Consider the following 20,222-nt stretch of genomic DNA (forward strand, 5'->3'; position numbering starts at 1 on the left):
TCTATATGAAGCGGAGTAAATTTAATAATTGAAATATGTTTTATATTAAAGTATCCAACTGCATACCAAAAATCAAAGCAATCAGTTAATTTTTAAGGTAATTATATCAAAGCTTCATAGTCAGTTCTCAAGATCTACAAAAAAAAGCATTTTTGATGAGGGGAATATGTTTTAGTATCCAGTATCTACCTGCATACCAAAAATCGCAGCAATCTATTAATTTTTGAAGAAATTTTTATAATAGTTTATATAGTCAGAACTCTGGATTTACAAAGAGTAGATACAATTTGATGATGGACATATGTTTTAATACATAATATTTGACTGCATACCAAAAATCACAGCATTTAGTTATTTTTTTAATTAAAGTTTTTATGAATACCATAAAGGCTAGCTTTATGCATTTCCAAGCTACGTTGGTCCCTATATACATATATATGGTACATAATATATAGCTATTTATACACTTGAAGCACATGAAAGCGGAGCGATGATTTCTTTTTTGTTTGAGTTTCGAAAAAATAAAGTGTCACTCTTGAAACTTGTATGACGTCACGAACAGATCACTTTTGAGCTCACTCCAGAGCTTTAAGATTATTCATTGAATTAATTAGGTTGCATGATTAATATGGCTGATTAATAACCCTAAGATGTGTCTCCATTGCTGATTAATGTTTTGGAATCCTAAAGGATATGTCATTGATTTTTTGTTGTTGCATTAATTGTTAATGGTGATGACTTATAATACTGACTATGACTGTGTTTAGTTCTGGGAAATGCTTTTAATGGGTTAAGGAAGTGCTTGTGCTTAGATTGTCTTGTAGTTTGTAAATGAAAATAGTGAAATTCTTGCTTGAATATATTATTATTTTTCTTTTTGCATTCCAATGAAATAACCTAAAATGTTCCTGGCATTTACCTGGTAACCTTAGATTTTTTTTTTGTTAAATTAATATTTTGCACTAAACCGGAACTGACGTGGCCGCTTCAAAGAAAAGCAACTTTTACTGGGAAAATATCTGCCATTTGTTAGTCAGAAAAGCACAAACTAACAAGAAGAGATTTAAGTTATTGTACTAGGAAAGCTTATAACTTGGAATTAAGTATTAAAACGAGAGATAAAATTAAAAGAAAACTATAATCTTTATATGGGAAATATTTTTAATAATATTTTATTTATTAACCATATTAACCGATATTATTTAGTGATTTTAAAAGTACTTACAAATATTTAAATTCCTTTAAATCCGCTTTTACATTCATTTATGTATCTTTGACTTGCCTTTAAAGGGTTTTCCCCCTAGTTTTCCCTATAGTTTTCTTTATTTATTTTCTTCCGATAAATGCATTTAACCCAAGTTGATTTTGGCCAACATTTTTTGGGCCCTTTCTAACTTAAACTCAGTTTTTGGTTTTCTTTTTTGTGGGCCACTTGTGCAACAACGCTGTTGCTTTTGCCTTTTGGCACCTCATTTGGTTTGTGTCTCTGTTACTCCCCATCTTCTCCACGTCTCCTCCTTTTCCTCTGCCGTTCGTGGCTTTTGCTTTAGCGCTGCTCCCATTTCGCTTTTGGCCGTCCATCATTTCAAGTTAACGGTTGCGCGTACGTAAAAGAGCCCCCAAACACAGGCATTAAAAGCAACAACGAAACTAACACACTTTTTTTTTGTTTTTGTTTTCTGCCCAACCCCCTCAATCCACCTCTCTTTGTCTTTTGCTTCTGCTTCTTCTTCATCGCCGCCCCTCTTTTTTTTGTATCTTTTGTTGTTGTTTCTATAAGTTGCTTCTCTTCTTTGAGTTTGATTTCGTTTTTGCTTGTTTTTGTTATTGTAGATATTCCTGCATACTTTCGCTTTTATTTGAGATTTTTTTTAAGCTTGTATTTTCATTATTATTATTTAATTTTTTTAATACATATTTATTTATATGTTCAATTGGGGTTTGAATTTTATATATATATAAATATATTTTCCTTTAATTTATTTAATTGAAATAATTGAAACCCCTTTTCGTATACAGAGTATTATAATTTTAGACAGAAGCTTAAAACGCTGTGAAGAAATCATTTCCGACCCTTTAAATCATATATATTCTTGATCAGCATAAATAGCCGAATCGATCTAGCCATGCTTTAAAGAAAATAAATTTTTATAATATTTTTTTTCCCAAAACTTTATAAGGGGTTACATCGTTAAAATGTTCACAAAATTACAAAATTTTTCAATTTTAAATTGAATATGCAAATTTATTAACCTAATAAAAACTAACATAGGACTGCTTTCCGAATTAAAATTAAAGCTTTTTTGACTTAGTTATGAGTTTTTTATACTTTGATTGGTCAGAAAAATTGTCCTATGAAAATATGCAAAAATATTTCTTAAAAAAAATTAGAATATTTAAAACTTAATGATGGATTTTCGATACGATCCTAAAAGGCGTATATCTTCAGCTTCTTAGTTTCTTTTTCTTTTTTAATTGTTTAGTTATAAGCACTATTTAAGAAAAAAGGAAGGTCTAGGTTTTTTTTTTTTTTTTTTTTCAAAACTAGAATTTCCTGTACTTTGTATTAAATTAATTTTAATATTTTTGTATACTTTTCACCTAGTTCTCCTTTGCCCTCACTTTTTATTTGTACCTCTTGTAATGGCTTTGCTGTGTCATATTGCCTGTAAAAGCAACAAGAAATTACAAAAGGTGAAGAAGTTTGGGGGAGAAATTTACTTGGCCGCTGCTGCTGCTGAGCCAAAGAGAGCGCACTCCGGTGGTGGCACAGTTGTTGGCACAGTTAATTAAAAGGGAACCCCCCCACACACATAGTACCAGAGCTCCACATCCCCCTGATATTCCTTCCATGTCACAGTCACAGTCACAGTCACGTCACAGTCACAGTCACAGAGTTTGGGTTAACTTTCGGGTGCTGTGGATGGGTGGAAGGGTGGTGAATGGGTGGTGACTATATTATCGATGGGCGTTGAAATGTTTATGGCAAGATTACACCGTTAACTGATTTGACACAGCTTTGTCGTCGATAAGGTGGAATAAAGCCAGGAAGGAAGGGATATATACAGGGGTTTACGATGTGTTTTAGGGATTTTTTCACAGTACACGGGGATGGATCTTGTGATTTGGTACAAATACATACATACAGGTAGATATATAGATAGCAATCAAGGTACTGGGATTGGTTTTATTCCCTAGGTAAAAAACTTCAAGTCTTATTATATACGTGGTTTAAGTTTATTTTTAATGTGGATATTTCATATATTATAAAATATATTAACTTCTTTATGGCTATATAAAACAATATATATAATTGTATCGATATAATATTTTCGGGGATTATTGATTCACATTTTCTACTTCAAAAAGCTTTTACAAAAATATATGATATAGTATCTATACGATATAGTATTTCGATTTTCATAAAATTTTTCACAAAAATCTAGATATATATACTATGGCTATATATTAAATTTGATGAAAATATATTGAAAACTGTAAAAGTTATATATATTCTTAAAATTTTCCGATTGTTCCTACATCAGCTATATATATGCATATATATATATATATAGTCCACCGATTCGCCATGCTTCGATATATATACTAATAAAATTAGATAGAAGAAGAACTCCATAGTTTCATTGAAATAGCTTAAATTTGTTCCGAAACAAATCTCGCACTTCTGTGCTTATAATTCCCAACTTGTTCAAACATCCCCGGAACGAAGTGCCTTTTACCAGGCAGGTCTCGGACATGTGTTGTGTTACAAAGTTGCAAGTCATTGTTGATTAGTGTTCAAATTAAGTAAGTGATCATACATACATACATACTGATCATAGATACTTACTGATCATAGATACTTACTTGCTGTTCAGAGTTCATTACTGATCATAGGTAATCAGTGTTCAGAGTTACTTACTGTTCAGAGTTAATTACTGATCATAGATACTTAGTGTTCAGAGTTAATTACTGCTCATAGTTACTCAGTGTTCAGAGTTACTTGCGCACATCTGTGCTTATAATTCCCAACTTGTTCAAACATCCCCGGAACGAAGTGCCTTCTACCAGGCAGGTCTCGGACATGTGTTGTGTTACAAAAGTTGCAAGTCATTGTTTATTAGTGTTCAAAGTTAGTAAGTGATTATTCATACTTAATGTTTATTGATACTTACTTATCATAGTTAATTGATGATCTTAGTTAGTTACTAATCATAGTTATTACTGACCAGAGTTACTTACTGATCATTGATACTTTGTGCTCATTGCTCAAATTGTTAAAAACTCTCGATACATTTCGAACTTGCTCGCAATTAAACCTTTTGTAAGCACAGTTGAACATTTTTGATCGTTGCCTCTTTTTTACCCCCGCATTTCTCTCCATTTCTCTCTGTTTCTCTTTGTTGTTACCACTGACCGCCACTGACTAACTTTCCCTTCACTTTCTCCCTCTCTTTATTGTATTTTGCAGAACCGACAGCAGCGCCAGCACCACCACCACCGCCGAGCTGGCACGTGAGAATCTCTTCCAGCCGAATATGGATGACGCCAAGCCGGCGAGCAATGGTCAGAGCAAGTCCTTGTCCTACGGCGACATGTCTTCGTACAACTCCTCCTCATCCAACTCCTGCTCCTCCTCTTCGAATGTCTCCGCTTCCTCCTCCTCCTCCTCCCCGTCGAGTGGGCGTGGAGGGATCTGCATTCCGTTGGAAAATCAACCACCTTCATCGCGCCAACTGATGGCCACGCCGGCTGGAGCATCTGCACCGGCGGCTGCTAATTCCGTGCCGCTTTCCGTTTCCGGTTCAGCCTCAGCCTCGGCCAGCATTGGGCGTAAACGTCACTTGTCCAGCAGCAATTTGGTTAACGATCTGGAGATCCTCGATCGGGAGCTAAGCGCCATCAATGCCCCAATGTTGCTCATCGATCCGGAGATAACCCAAGGTGCCGAGCAGCTGGAGAAGGCGGCACTCTCGGCGAGCAGGAAGAGATTGAGGAGCAACAGCGGCAGCGAGGATGAGAGTGATCGCTTGGTGCGGGAAGCACTGTCCCAATTCTATATACCGCCGCAGCGTCTCATCTCTGCCATTGAGGATTGTCCCCTGGATGTGGTGGGTTTGGGAATGGGCAGTGGAGGTGGAGTGATGAGCGGGAGTGGCATGACCATGGGCATTGGAATCGGAGGAGGAGGTGGAGGAGCAGCAGCAGCAGGCGCTGGCGCCGGTGTCGTTGAGATGGGTTCCAAGCGCAGCAAGATCGATCATCACCATCATCATCATCACCTTGGCCACCATCATCATCACAGTCTGCATCACCACCACCACCATCATCATCACCACCACCTGGAGCTGGTGGACTTTGATATGAATCAGAACCAAAAGGACTTTGAGGTCATTATGGATGCACTGCGTCTGGGTACACCAACGCCGCCGAGCGGTGTCAGCAGTGATTCATGCGGCCAGGCGGCAATGATGAGTGAATCGGCCAGTGTGTTTCACAATTTGGTGGTCACATCCCTGGAGACATGAAAGTATCAGTAAAAGGATCAGCTTCAGCAGACAAAGATTATGAAATAATATTACAACAACAAAAAAAGAAAAGCAAAACAGAAATTAGGCTATGGAAGAACCTAAAAACTTAAGCTAGCTCTTAAAAGTGAAAGCGAAACCCCCGAAAGGAGCAGATCGAAAGCATTACTCACTTTAAGGATTAAAGGAAATACAACAATATATATTATATATAGTATATAAAGCGGCAGAAGATACAACAAATCAAGACAAAAGAAAAACAAAAACAAAAATCAAAGAATTTGTAGTCAAAAAAAAAGAAAGAAATGAGAAAAAACAATCTATAAGTTATAATTGTAATTTATAATACACGAAATCCAGGCAAAAAGCTTCAGTTTGGTTTCCGTTTCGGTTTCGATTTTGCAAAAAGAATCAAATAAAAAACCAAAAATAAAAAAACTCCACAAGCAGCACATTCCAGGGTCCTTACCAAAAGACCTCGCTCGCTCCTGTACGTTATATAATTATATATATCTCTGTATAGTATAAATCGCCTGTAATCCAAAAAAAAAAACAACAACAACCGAATTTCTCGTACTTGTTTATCATTTGAGATTCTTTTTCATTTAATTTTTTTCATATATCTCACAGAAAGAATATATACTATTTTATATATTTTTTACATTAGACTCCAAGAAGTTCTCCTAGTCAAAACTGAAATATAAAATGGAAACAATTACAAAACGAAAGAGAACGAAAACTGAAGAAATTGAACTTTTTAAACAAGGTTTCATTTATTATTATTATTCTTAATTTTTTGTTTACAAAATTCCCTAAAGGGGTTACGCTAAAAATGAATTATGAAACAGAAGTTTGTGTTTAAATAATTGTTAATTTCAAAATATTTCTTATAACTTGGTTTATATGGAAATATTCCGTTTTTATTTTACTCTTGTTATTTTAAAATATTATTATAAAATATTTCGATCTTGGTTTATATAAAAATATTACATTTTAACTGCGTACAGCGTAACCCCCTTTAAAAATCAAATTCTGCACAAGAAACCTATTAAAAAAAACAAGCGAAATTTACTGAAAACTAAAACATTGAGTTCTAACAAAAAAAAATAGCAAACAAAACAAACAAAAAAAATATTATACAAAAAAAAGTGCAATTAGAATTTTTTAAAATATTGAAAGCAAGCCTCAAAAAAAAACCAAGAAAAAAAGAAACAACAACAAAAGTGCATTGAAAATAAAGATTTAAACACAAATCGGGCAAAATTAACAAATTAAAAGAAAAGAATTAATAATTAGTTAATTATTAAAAAACAAACAAATTAAGCAAAAACAAACAACAACAAAAAACACAAAAAAAAAACAATTTTTTCTTCGAAAAACAAAAAAGTTATGGCTGTGATAGAATTTTAAGTTTAAGTAACTTTTTTTTTGCTAAAAAAAAAAGGAAAAATTAACAAAAAAAAAATTAAGAAAAGTTACAATTTAGAAAGCAAAGAAAAAAATGAAGAAGAATTCATGGATATTATTATGATCAATGTATTTGTGTAAAAAGCAAACATTTTTTTTAAGTATTAATAAGGAGAAAAACCAACAACAAAAACAACAACCAAACAAAGCGAAACGAAACGAAACAAAACAGAAGAAAACAAAAAAAAAACTAATTGTGTAAAAGAAGCCACTGTGCGAGAGCTGTGCACTTTCTTCGGCGCTCGCGGAGAGAGAGAGAGGGAGAGAGAGAGAGAGAAGAAAGAGGGGAAGAGAATCTTCTGCCCCTCCCCTCCCCCACTCTTCTCCGGCGATGTGCGCGTGCAACTTTCGCTTGCTTTTTTTTGGCTTTCATTGATTTTATATACTTGTATACAACTATATACACCGAAACATATATATATATATATATGTATAAACAGAAACTATGTTTTCTTCTCTTCAATATTTTGTAATTGTTTTTTTTTTTGCGCATTTTCTATAAGTCGCGCTGCCTCGCCTCGCCTAAGCTTTCGTTTTCGTTTCAAGTTTTGACACGTTTTTACACGTCTCTCGCTATTGTTTTCTCGTTCGTTCGTTTGCTCTCGCTCGTTTAGCTTAAACTCTCTGTTCCCTCAAAAGATCGTGGCATCAAAAAGAAAAATAATAAAGAAAAAATAAAAATGGGGGCAAGCAAGTCAAAGACTCAAAGCAGAGCGACGAGTGTCCTTTATCGATAAAAAAAAAACCTATCTACCCTTTACTGTTACCAATTAACACACATTTTGTTTAATTATATTACCCTAAGTTTCTATTTCTATTATTATCAAGTACTTTATAATTACTATTATGTATGGTTTTTTTTTTTGTGTAACTAGAAGAATTATTTACAAGTTTTAGCGAAACATTATACGCATATTGTATTTCCATTTTAGTTAATATTCCTACATATATACATGCATATACATATATATACACGCTATATAGATAAACCTATGTACATATACATACATATGTACATCATTGGTGATCTGCACCGCAGACCGAAACTATTAAGCATTCAAAACAACAAAAAAGAAAAAGCTATTGCAACAAAAGGCAACAATAAATTATACAAAAAAAAAGTACAACATTTATTTTGTTTTTTATTTGATTATTTATTAAGTTACGATATGTTTTTTCCTGTGCTATTGGTTGGATTTTATTTGATTTGAGAAAATTTTCCCAATTTTCTTGTGTTACAATTTTAAAAGTTTTAGAATTTCTCGCTGTTTTTAGTTTATAACTATCTGGTTTTTTTCTTTCATTTTATAGATTTTTTTATTGCTTTCTTGGGACTTATTAAGTTTTAATGATTTATCGAAGCCTCTGGCTTAAGGTTTTCTATCGCCGATATGTTTTTCTGCTGCCTGTCATAGTTATCGCTGCCTCTAGTTGATAATTTCGTACTCGTTTATACAATCGATTACGTTTTTATTATCGCTAATATTCGATTTCTTCTTTCCTAGCTTATATTTTGTATAATTATATCTTTATATGTTCTAGAATTTTCATATATTTTATTGAAAATTGCTTAAACTCTGTATTTATTTGTTAAAACTTGGCTTGGCCTTGAGTTTTCTTCAAGACTTTATTCCCTCCCTCTCTTTTTATCGATAACGATTGCTCAATCAACGCTCTGATGGCTCTGTGAGATCATCATAATCATCATCACCATTATCGTTTCTGTGAGCCCACGAAAATTTGTCTGTGGATTTGACCTAGCCCAGGGTTAGGCTTCTCTGGCTTTTGTTTTGTTTATACGCTTGTGTTTTTTTTTTTTTTTTTTTTTTTTTTTTTTTTGTTTTTTGGGGGTCAAATTTATTGAAAGCACAAAACGATCACACTCGAAACTGTTCCGTTGACTGCATTCCGGTCTCTCGCTTTGAATGCCAAATTTTTATATATGTATATTATTTTTTTGGACCGACCTGAAGCTATACGCTCTCCAATTCATAGATGGGTCTATGGCCAATGCCGCAGTCGTTCAACGACTCTGGCTTCGGTGTTCGGGCTTGAACCCATTCGATTGGCCTTGGAATGCTCTTTATTTTTTGGCCAAAATAGATTTTTAAAGCTCCCCATTATTATTTCCGTACCTTCCTATATTCTAGATTTCATAAAATAAAAAACAAATACTAAAGCTTGAACGAATCAGTCACTTGCCTTAACTATCGTTGGAAATGGATTTAAATTATTATAAATGTAATATTCCCAATCGATTTTAATTTGAGGGAACAGAATGTTAAAAATATGCAAACGATTTCGATTATAATTTGCCAACTGAATAATACCTCTTAATCTATGGACCAGTCTCTCTAGCACATACACTCACATACTTATATACATACATATTTATAAACTATATATATATATATTATATATAAACTTGATTTGTAGTTACAGAGTTGGGAAATTATAGGACCATCAACGTGTCTCTAAGCTTCCAATATCCTTTTTTGATTTCAATGTTCCAGAAATGATTTCACTTCATATAGAGACATATATATACATACATACGTGTAGAGTAGGATCTAAGGATACATAAGTGCTTTTTAATGGAATATATAAAGACAGCAACACAGAGAGAAATAACAGCCCACATTGTGAGCCAGTAACAAGTAACAAGTAACAAAAAATGACATATGAACTAAATATACAGAGCATAGATATTACGTACATACATATTTATTATGAGTTGCTTTTAGTGTGATAATTCATTAGCGAAGCAAACATAAGTGAACAATTTGCGAAATAAATTCTAAGAAAACCAATCAAAGTTTGTTTTAATTTTAGATTTTTTTTGGGAGTTGTTAACAAATAAATAAATACAATAACTAATTAACGTTTGAATTATAACATATTTTATTAATATATATTTCGAGTAATGAGTATTTCGTATAATTTTTAAATTTCGGTTTTAATTTGATACAAATTGGTTCACTTTATTATATAATTTCATTAAAAACAATCCATAAATGTTAGAGGAAAATTAATAACTGGTGATATAAAACTATAAATATTATAAATAAGGGTATGTAAATGTAATTTAACTTTTTAACATATTTATTTATAATTTATATTGTATTAAATAATTAATTTGTGATAAGAGTTCTATTCCTTTTCATGGTATTATAATTTTACTTAGTTAAAAAACGCAATAAAGTAATCATTTCCGACCCTATAAACCATATATATTCTTGTTCAGCGCGATCAGCCGAGTCGATTTAGCCATCTAAGGCAATGAAACAATTTTTTTTTTTAATTTTTCAAAATTTTACAAGGGGTTACATCGTTAAAATTTTTAAAAATTCAACAAAAATTACATTTTTTTTAATTTGTAAACTAAATATGCAGATTTTTTAAGCTATTAAAAACTAGCACAGAAATGCTTTCCGAGTTGAAATTAATACATTTTGGGCAAAGTTGTGATCTATTTAGAATTCCGCTTCCTGATCCAATTTCAAGCTTCTATTTTTGTTTTTAAAACGATTTTAAAAATGATATAACCCCTTGCAACAGCATAAAAACACAATTTTTTATAGACATAATCTTCATGTTCATTTTTTCTTTTATTAAACAAGAGTTCGGGTCACATCTGGGAATGAGAATGGGTTCAGTAGCCGGATGATCCTTGGCTGCAAGGAGCTGGGGTAAAAACGCTCTGGCAACCGAAGACATAATTTCTGGGACATGGAGGGGCGGGAATCGAGGCTCTGCCGTAGGATGGAGCAGGAGCTGCAGCCGGAGCTCCATAGCCACTAGCTGTCCTTGCCATTCCAACGATGTGATCCATGTACATGCGGGCATAGCCGGAGGATTTCGGAGCAGCAGCGGGAGCCGAGTATCCACTGGATTCCTTGGCAGGTGCTGCGTAGCCGGAAGAAGCCGGAGCAGAGTATCCCGAGGAGGAAGCGGGAGAAGCCTTTGGTGCTGAATATCCAGAGGATGCTGGTGCCGCAGCTGGAGCAGCCGATGCTGAATATGCTCGCGCTGCTGAATAGCCCGAGGAAGCGGGTGCCGAGTACGATGGAGCAGCAGGCGCTGAATAGGATGGAGCAGCGGGTGCCGAGTAGCTAGGAGCAGCAGGTGCTGAATACGATGGAGCAGCGGGAGCTGAATAAGATGGAGCAGTAGGCGCTGAATAGCTAGGAGCAGCAGGTGCTGAATACGATGGAGCAGCAGGCGCTGAATAGGATGGAGCAGCAGGCGCTGAATAGCTAGGAGCAGCGGGAGCTGAATAAGATGGAGCAGCAGGAGCTGAATAGCTAGGAGCAGCGGGAGCTGAATAAGATGGAGCAGCAGGCGCTGAATAGGATGGAGCAGCAGGTGCTGAATACGATGGAGCAGCAGGCGCTGAATAGGATGGAGCAGCAGGCGCTGAATAGCTAGGAGCAGCGGGAGCTGAATAAGATGGAGCAGCAGGAGCTGAATAGCTAGGAGCAGCGGGAGCTGAATAGGATGGAGCAGCAGGCGCTGAATAGCTAGGAGCAGCGGGTGCTGAATAGGATGGAGCAGCAGGAGCAGAGTAAGACTGAGTCTTTGGTGCTGAATAGCTAGATGATGCTGGTGCTGAGTATGAAGGTGCAGCAGGTGCGGAATACGAAGGTGCAGATGGGGCAGAGTAGGATGGAGCAGCGGGAGCTGAATAAGATGATGATGAGGGTGCTGAATATGATGGGGCAGCAGGCGCTGAGTATGATGGAGCCTTTGGCGCGGAATAAGATGGAGCAGCTGGGGCTGAATACGATGGAGCTGCAGGAGCGGAATAGGATGGAGCTGCAGGAGCTGAATAGCTTGGAGCAGCTGGAGCAGAGTAGGATGGAGCTGCGGGTGCTGAGTACGATGGAGCAGCTGGAGCAGAATAGCTGGGAGCTGCAGGCGCTGAATACGATGGAGCAGCTGGTGCGGAATAAGATGGAGCTGCAGGAGCTGAATAGCTTGGAGCAGCTGGAGCCGAGTACGATGGAGCTGCAGGTGCTGAGTACGATGGAGCAGCTGGGGCAGAATAACTGGGAGCTGCAGGCGCTGAATATGATGGAGCTGCAGGCGCTGAATAACTTGGAGCAGCAGGCGCTGAGTAGCTTGGAGCAGCTGGAGCTGAATAACTTGGAGCAGCTGGAGCAGAGTAAGATGGAGCTGCTGGCGCTGAATACGATGAAGCTTTCGGTGCTGAATACGATGGAGCCGCGGGAGCCGAGTATCCCTGAGACTTGGGAGCCGAATAGCTGGCCTGGGAGTTGTAGACGACCGGAGCAGCATAGGCCTGGGACGGAATATCACGACCGCGGCGCTCTTCGTAGTCGAGCTCCGTCTCGGGAACAGCATCCTCGAACTCCTCGTTCTCGGTGGCCGAGACCGGAACCGCCATGGCGGCCCACAGGCACCCGAGGACCAGCAGTGTCCGCAGCAGTCGTTGTCCGAACATGTCTCACTTAATTTTGACTGAAGTTCCGACACCAGTTGCGGTTTTTATATGGCCGGAAAGAAAGAACAATTCAGCGAAATTTGCGGACTCACCTGCACTGACTGGAGGGGAATGGAGAATGAAGAATTGCGCAAGTGCAGTCTTTGGTTTGGAGTCTTTTCTGCATTTCGGGCACTTTGGTTCCACTTAAATTCGCTGGATTCGAACTTACGTTTAAGCCAAATCGATTGGGTACTAAAACTTAATCCCAACTATCTTGATACTCTTTTGTTCTAGAATACGATTTTTTTAGAAGCAAGTAAAATATAAAGTCTACAAAGTCTTTATTCGTAGGATATTTATCTGAAAGATTTTGTTTTATGTAGTTATTATTAATTTTGGGGACTGCATTCAGGTTTCCCCATTCAAAGCACTCGTTTTTCTTTTCTTTTCTAAAGTAGATTTGTTCTATTTATTTCTGCCTTAAATAAATAAATATGACACTTCAATGACTGAACCCACAACTAAAGTGGCGCAGCACTAGCTCCAAGGGAAAAGAGTATTCAGAGCGATTTGTCAGCAAGTCAGCACTTTCCCTATTAAATCTCGGTCATCAGCGGAATGCTGAGCTGTCGATATGTGGGTTCAAGTGCCACTCTTTTTTTGTACCAATAAAGCAGAGTTACATATGTAATCATTTAATTATTACAGCAAATAAAAAGTAAATTATAAAATAAGACATAAAAATGTTTGGCGTATTGAAATATATTTTATTTAAATATAAATAAAATAAATTTTAATACAGGATCATAGATCAAGTATAAAGAATTATAATTTTTTCGTTAGATAGAAAAAGTATTGCATATTTAAAATAACCTCCAGTTGGCGCTCTGTGTAGTAGTTATCGATAACAATTATAATCAGAATCCCTGTTGATAACGGTGTTGATACAATTTAACAGTTTATTTTATAATGAATGTAATGTATGTATATAATATAACATATGTGACAAATAACAAATGTGACGATTGTAAATTCTGGTAATTTTGTACTTAGATTTAATTATACTAAACCAATAGGTTAAAGAAAAGGCTTAAGCAGAGATACGAACCATATCGAACAAACATTGATATCATTCATGTTAAAATCAATCGATACATCGATGTATTTAGATTTAATTATACGACACGAATTGTTAACAGAAGAAGCTTAGCAGTGACACGAACCACAACGAAGAAACATCGATACCATGCTGGCAAAAATCAATCGATACATCGATGAGACTTCCAGCACTGATGGGAACATCAACACGTCAACGATTCTTCCTCTTCATCTCAAAATAGCGGCAGCGGCGAGTTTTACCATTTCTCACCTCCCGGAAAGTGAACAAATTAACAATCATTAAATAAATAAGTGATTGTGGGCGTCCAAAGCGTTACTCGGCGATTGGATTGGAATTGGATTTTCGCAGGGACAGCTCAGCTGAAAGCGTACAACCGAACGGGACACGTAAGTGGAAAGCGGCACTTGGAAGGCAACCGATGGTGCCCGGGGAGCGGGGCGGGGGGCACAAAAGACAGCTGCTTGCGTTGCAAAAAGAAAAGAAGTAGAAGTAGTGATAGAAGTGCGAGAATAGCGGAAGAAATGTGGGAGTAGCGAAAAGGTTAATGCTCTCTTCCAGTCACTTTTGTGCGAAACCCCCAAATTTCTGAACAAGTTCACCTGTAAATTTATATGTTAACCTGATCCGCAGGCGTCCCTCTCTCTCCCAAAAGTTGCCACATGGAATATTAAATGAAAGCAAGATTGATTTTTAAATCTCTTAAATCGGAAACATATATAGTTTTCTCGGGGTGTGTAATATTTATTTTAAAAAAGTTAGAAAGTAACCAAAATCAAACACCTTATTGGAAGCCAACATATTCCAAGAACAATCTAGAAATAGCTTATCTGGAATTATTCCAAGTAACTTCAATGTTGTCTTTCACTGGAAAACGACAAGTTCCAGACGATCATTGGGGATCTTTAAGGTTTCATATTATTTCCAATTTAAATATCACATTCTTCTGGACTTATAGAATTGGAAAAATGAAACTGTTGCTGGCTTTGAGCGCCTTGCTGGCGGCAATTGGCCTGTCGCAGGGTGCCGCCGTCATGTCCGTGGATCTGGGCACCGAGTGGATGAAAGTGGGCGTTGTGTCGCCGGGTGTGCCCATGGAGATTGCATTGAATCGGGAATCGAAGCGCAAGACGCCGGCCATTCTGGCCTTCCGCAACGGAGTCCGGACCATTGGCGAGGATGCGGAGACCATTGGAATCAAGGATCCCAGCTCGGCATACGGCTATCTGCTGGACTTGCTGGGCAAGACCATTGATAATCCCGTTGTGGACCTCTACAGGTATGTAGCGAAGGCTCAAGTATGGGCCACGTCATGCCTCGACTCTATGCTAATCTCATATCGATCTCTCTCTTACGCTCTTTGGTAGGAAACGCTTCCCGTACTACAACATCGTTGGTGATCCGGAGCGCAACACTGTGGTGTTCCGCAAGAGCGATACCGAGGAGTTCTCCGTGGAGGAGCTGGTCGCCCAAATGCTGGTGAAGGCCAAGCAGTTCGCCCAAGAGTCCACGCAGCAGGCAATCACCGAGTGCGTCCTCACTGTGCCCGGTTACTTTGGCCAGGCGGAGCGAGAGGCGCTCCTGGCAGCTGCACAACTGGCCAACCTCAAGGTCCTGCAGCTGATCAATGACTATGCTGCTGTGGCCCTCAACTATGGTGTGTTCCATCGCGGCGAGATCAATGAGACGGCACAGTATTTCCTCTTCTACGACATGGGCGCCTACAAGACCTCTGCCGCCGTGGTCAGCTATCAGCTGGTGAAGGATAAGCAGACCAAGGAGGTGAATCCAGTTGTCCAGGTGCTCGGCGTGGGCTTCGATCGGTCACTTGGTGGACTGGAGATCCAGCTGAGGCTGCGCGACTACCTGGCCGCAGAGTTTAATGCTCTGAAGAAGACCAAGACCGATGTGACCACTAGTCCCCGCGCTCTGGCCAAGCTTTTCAAGGAGGCAGGACGCCTTAAGAACGTGCTGTCGGCGAACACTGATCACTATGCCCAGATCGAGAATCTGTTGGAGGATATTGACTTCAAGCTGGCAGTTTCACGCGAGAAACTGGAGGAAATCTGTGCGGATCTCTGGCCGAGGACAACGAAGCCGCTGGAGCAGGCTCTGGCCTCATCGCACCTCAGCCTGGATGTGATCAATCAGGTTATCTTGTTCGGTGGCGGCACCCGTGTACCCCGTGTCCAGGAGACAATCAAGGCGCTAATCAAGCAGGAGCTGGGCAAGAACCTGAACGCTGACGAGTCCGCCACCATGGGAGCTGTGTACAAGGCAGCCGATCTCTCGGCCGGCTTCAAAGTGAAGAAGTTCGTGGTCAAGGACGCGGTGCTGTATCCGCTGCAGGTCTCTTTCGAGCGGGATCCTGGTGATGGTGCCGCCGTCAAGCAGGTGAAGCGTGTCCTCTTTGCCCTGATGAATCCGTATCCCCAGAAGAAGGTCATCACGTTCAACAAGCACACCGATGACTTTGAGTTCTTTGTCAACTACGCGGACCTGGATCGCTACAGCCAGAACGACATCACTGCCCTGGGCAGCCTGAACGTCACCAAGGTGGAGCTGAAGCAGGTCAAGGAGCTGCTGGAAAAGTCCAAGAAGGAGGTGGTGGACAACAAGGGTATCAAGGCGTTCTTCTACCTCGATGACTCTGGCATCTTCCGCTGCACAAACGTGGAGTACGTGTACGACAAGCAGAAGCTCGAGGAGGAGGCCGATGAAGACGACAGCACGCTCTCCAAGCTGGGCAGCACGCTGAGCAAGCTCTTCACCAAGGATGGCGAGGAGAAGAAGGACAAAAAGGAGGACACCGAGCAGGTGGAGGAACCTTCTGCCACTGGCGAAGAGCCACCCAAGACCGAGGAGGATAAACCCAAGCAGGAACAGGCAGAGGAGGAGGACGCCAGCAACAAGGAGCCCAAGTCTGAGGAGAACAAGCCCGAAAGCGGTGATGCCAAGGAGAAGAACGAGACAATGAAGCTGGTGACAGTCAAGACTCCGGTCACTTACCAGTCGCAGCTGCAGTTCACCGCTCCGCTCGCTGGCACCGGCTACGACAGCTCTCTGGCCAAGCTGACGGCCATTAACCAGGCAGAGGAGCAACGCGTGCGCCTGGAGTCCGCCTTCAACGCCCTGGAATCGCACATCATTGAGGTGCAACAGAAGCTGGACGAGGACTCTTATGCCAGCTGCGTTACAGCCGAGGAGAAGGAGAAGCTGCTGGCCGAGTGCAGCACCCTGGGCGAGTGGCTGTACGAGGATCTGGAGGATCCCAAGGCGGAAATCTACGAGGACAAGCTGGCGCAGCTGAAGAAGCTCTCCAACGTCTTCCTCGCCCGCCACTGGGAGCACGAGGAGCGACCGGAGGCCATCAAGGCGCTGAAGGGTATGCTGGAGCATTCGGAGAAGTTCCTGGCCACCGGACGCAACCTCACCAAAGAGACCAATCCTGAAAAGGATGTCTACACTCAGGTGGAGATCGATACGCTGGCCAAGGTGATCGATGAGACCAGCACCTGGCTCAAGACCGAAACGGCCGCCCAAAAGAAGCTGGCGAAGAACGCCGACATTCGACTGACCGTCAAGGACATCACCGACAAAATGGGACTGCTGGACCGCGAGATCAAGTATCTGGTTAACAAGTCCAAGATCTGGAAGCCCAAGGCAAAGCCGACTGCCGCCGCCGACAAGGACAAGAAGAAGGATAAGGATGGCGAGGAGGCGACGTCTGCCGGCGGCAGTGGCGATGACAGTGCCAAGCCAGAGACGGCGGAAGAGCAGCAGGAGCAGCCGGAAGTCGAACAAGAGCCCGTCGAGGAGATCACACCCACGCCTGCCGGCACGGACGAGGACAAGACGCCACACAGTGAGCTGTAAGCGGGCCAATGGTGATGAAGCAGCTGAAGCCGGAGCAGCAGAAGGCCAAGGGGCCTGGCCCAAAATCTACAGGGGGGAAAATCAAACCACACGGGGGAAGGGCCAGGCCACGGCCTAGGCGCCGCCAAGGCAGCTTAATTTCTATGATTTTTTTTCCTTGTATGTATTCAAGCTAGCTAAAGTGGGGGTGCAACAACTATGCTACTTCTCTAATTCTAATTCTAAACACAAAACAACAAAACAAAACAACACACAAAGCATGAAAACACAAGTTGTAAACCGTAAATGTAAAAATTATACCATTTTCCATACCATTCCGCTGTGCTTTCGGTTGCATAGGAAATACAAGACTTGAAGTACTCACTTGTGCGACTCCTGGCCTCTCTCTTAATGTAGACGCAGCGTACTCTAGATATATACACATATATGCATCCACTATATCGATTTATTTGTACTTGTATTTGTAGCGAAAGTAGCGAAACGAAACGAATTGGGGCGGGCGGAGAGTGGAAGAGCTCAAACATAGGATCGTAATAATAAATCTGAAAATTGAATAAAGTTTGTATTTGTATTTATTATTAGTTTAGTTTTATTTTAAATAACCCAGAGAAATCAACATGTGTGTTTTGCGATTCATAAAGATCACCTGTTCAAACAAGATTGAGTCTTGTCACCAAAACAAAAGCCATTCAATGTCTGGGCTTATTCCCAATAATATGAAGGTTCTACTTCCTTCCACTTTCCCCCTTCTTGGAACTAGGAGGGAACCTGATCCCAGCTTAATACAAACAAAAACCAAAAGATTCACCTAAAAATTTTGATTCCTTTTTAATTTCCTATTTATTTTTCTGCATTTCCAGCATGAGAACGCGAGGCCAGCTCACTGGGCTGGTGTACGGACCGGATTCCATTGCCCATAGTCGATGGTGGTCGCCGCATCATACTCCTGCACCAGGCAGTCAACCACATCACGGGCATTATCCAGATCCGAGAGATCATCCTTGAACATGGACACGCGACGAAAATTGTCTACGAAAGCGTTGCGCTTCTTTAGCTTGTCGAACTGCATAATGGCTCGCTCGAACAGGGCACTGATGGCGGTATTGTTGGCCATCATAAGGCCGGAAACCTTGTGCGGCGTCTGGACAAAGGGTGAGGTGCGCGAGACGGCCACCTGGATGCTAGCAGGTCCCCAGGGTATGAAGTTGACCAGCTTGCGTTCGCGGATGCGCTGCAGCGATTTGTGCACCTGCGAGGGATCCACCTCGCCCTGGATGATGGTCAATATGCCAAGGAAGCAGTTTTCCTTCTGTTTGATCTGCTTGTCCGCCGAGGTGGAGACCATCATGTTCTTCGGCTGCAGCAGGCGACGCATTACGTCCAGGACAGTGGTCTTGCGCACACTGTTTATGGCCTGGAAAGGATGACAACATTAGTCTGGGTTTAGCAATCAGCCAACTCACCTCCATGTCCGTGTTCAACGGCGTATATCCCGTCATCAGGAAATGCATCCGAGGAGTGGGAATAAGCGGAGCCGTCAGCCCAATCAAGGTGTTGTTCATGTACGATGGATAGCGCAAAGTGGTGGTGCTGACGCTCATAATGGTGGACACCAGGTTATTGATCTGACTAAACGTTGGCGTCTGGATGTGGAGGCGGTCCGAGGCAATCCGGTTCAGTGCCGTGTTGTCCAGAACGACAACGCTATCAGCGCACTCCGTCAGACGCATCAGCGTGAGAATCGAGTTGTACGGCTGGACAACCACATCGCTGACCTCATCCTGGTTGGGGAACACGCTGTACGTCTGAATGAGCTTCTTCGCGTAGCGATCCGACAGGCGTTCCAGGACGAAAGAGCCCATGCCGGACCCAGTGCCACCTGCGATCGAGTGGCAGAGCACAAAGCCCTCCAAGGAGTCACTGTTCTCCGCCTCACGATCGATAATGTCGAATACCTCCTCCTGGAAGCGCTCACCCTGGCTGAAGCCAGAGGCCCAGTTGTTGCCGGCACCGCCGCCGTCCTTTGAGAGGAACACGTTCTCCTGGTTGTAGAGCTATTCCAGTAAATAGAATTTGCAGTTATCCGCCATATGGAAAAGTAACACAAAAAGAATGCCTGTGGGGCGTACCTTGGAGTACGGCGTGGTATTGATGCCCTGGATGACGCGCGGCTCCAGGTCAATGAGCACTGCACGTGGAATGTAGTGACTGTCGTCCGCCTGATAGAAGAACACATCCTTGCGGTCCTGGGCATCGGTGGCGAACTCCTCGAGGACGCCATCGGGCGAGATGCCGTGTTCGAGGCACAACCTCTTCCAAAATTCGAAGCCAACTGCGCAGGTGCACGGATTAACGATCGTATCCTTAATTATTTTAATTACTTACTCTGATTGCCACATTGGCCCAACTGCAAGGTCATTATTTCGCTCGGCATTTTGTTGCCAATTTTCAGCTGATTGCAATTTTTATTTTTCTCAGTTCTGTTCTGTTCGGTTTTCTTCCTTCTGCTTCACACCGAATCCAACGGTTCTTCGTTAAGTTTAGAAGTAACGGGAGATGACAACTAATTGAAAATAAGAATATCGATATACTTGCGTGCAATACGATTATTTTTGGCTACTTTAAGTTTAATTTTAAATAAAGTTGCAGTTACATCCAAATATAAGCCTAAACAAATGATAATACTGAAAGGAGCAAGCAAAACAAAGCTTACATTGATGCAATAAAAATTGAGAGTCAATTGCTTAATTTTCAACAAAGCTCGATATGAACCAAGTGGCTCCAAATT

The 20,222-nt window shown here is 40.7% G+C and overlaps 4 protein-coding genes across 5 annotated transcripts in view; 2 read left to right on the forward strand and 2 right to left on the reverse strand.

The window, feature by feature from the left end:
* LOC110183265 (uncharacterized) overlaps positions 1 to 9,805 on the forward strand; it is a 41,500-nt gene extending 31,695 nt beyond the window's left edge. For both annotated transcript variants that reach the window (XM_086826145.1, XM_020951492.2), the window contains exon 2: positions 4,472 to 9,805. In XM_086826145.1, coding sequence (XP_086682271.1) covers positions 4,539 to 5,528 — 990 coding nt within the window. In that variant the 5' untranslated portion in view covers positions 4,472 to 4,538 and the 3' untranslated portion in view covers positions 5,529 to 9,805. The remainder of the gene's footprint in view (positions 1 to 4,471) is intronic.
* Vml (Vitelline membrane-like) lies at positions 9,523 to 12,787 on the reverse strand. The gene has a single exon (XM_020951487.2). The coding sequence runs from the start codon at positions 12,457 to 12,459 to the stop codon at positions 10,648 to 10,650; it is 1,812 nt and encodes a 603-aa protein (XP_020807146.2). The 5' UTR covers positions 12,460 to 12,787; the 3' UTR covers positions 9,523 to 10,647.
* A 919-nt stretch (positions 12,788 to 13,706) lies between these two features.
* Grp170 (hypoxia up-regulated Grp170 co-chaperone protein) lies at positions 13,707 to 18,012 on the forward strand. The gene is made up of 3 exons (XM_020951486.2): positions 13,707 to 13,947; positions 14,517 to 14,837; positions 14,926 to 18,012. The coding sequence occupies exons 2-3, from the start codon at positions 14,527 to 14,529 to the stop codon at positions 17,432 to 17,434; spliced, it is 2,820 nt and encodes a 939-aa protein (XP_020807145.2). The 5' UTR covers positions 13,707 to 13,947; positions 14,517 to 14,526; the 3' UTR covers positions 17,435 to 18,012.
* A 225-nt stretch (positions 18,013 to 18,237) lies between these two features.
* On the reverse strand, positions 18,238 to 20,008 carry LOC110183249 (tubulin gamma-2 chain-like). The gene is made up of 4 exons (XM_020951471.2): positions 19,820 to 20,008; positions 19,564 to 19,766; positions 18,898 to 19,488; positions 18,238 to 18,848 (listed from the first exon to the last, which is right to left on the reverse strand). The coding sequence occupies exons 1-4, from the start codon at positions 19,866 to 19,868 to the stop codon at positions 18,315 to 18,317; spliced, it is 1,377 nt and encodes a 458-aa protein (XP_020807130.2). The 5' UTR covers positions 19,869 to 20,008; the 3' UTR covers positions 18,238 to 18,314.
* Positions 20,009 to 20,222: the final 214 nt, after the last annotated feature.

The sequence above is a fragment of the Drosophila serrata genome, unplaced genomic scaffold, assembly GCF_035046125.1.
Source record: "Drosophila serrata isolate PLE 108 unplaced genomic scaffold, ASM3504612v1 contig_154, whole genome shotgun sequence".
Taxonomy (NCBI): Eukaryota; Metazoa; Arthropoda; class Insecta; order Diptera; family Drosophilidae; genus Drosophila; species Drosophila serrata.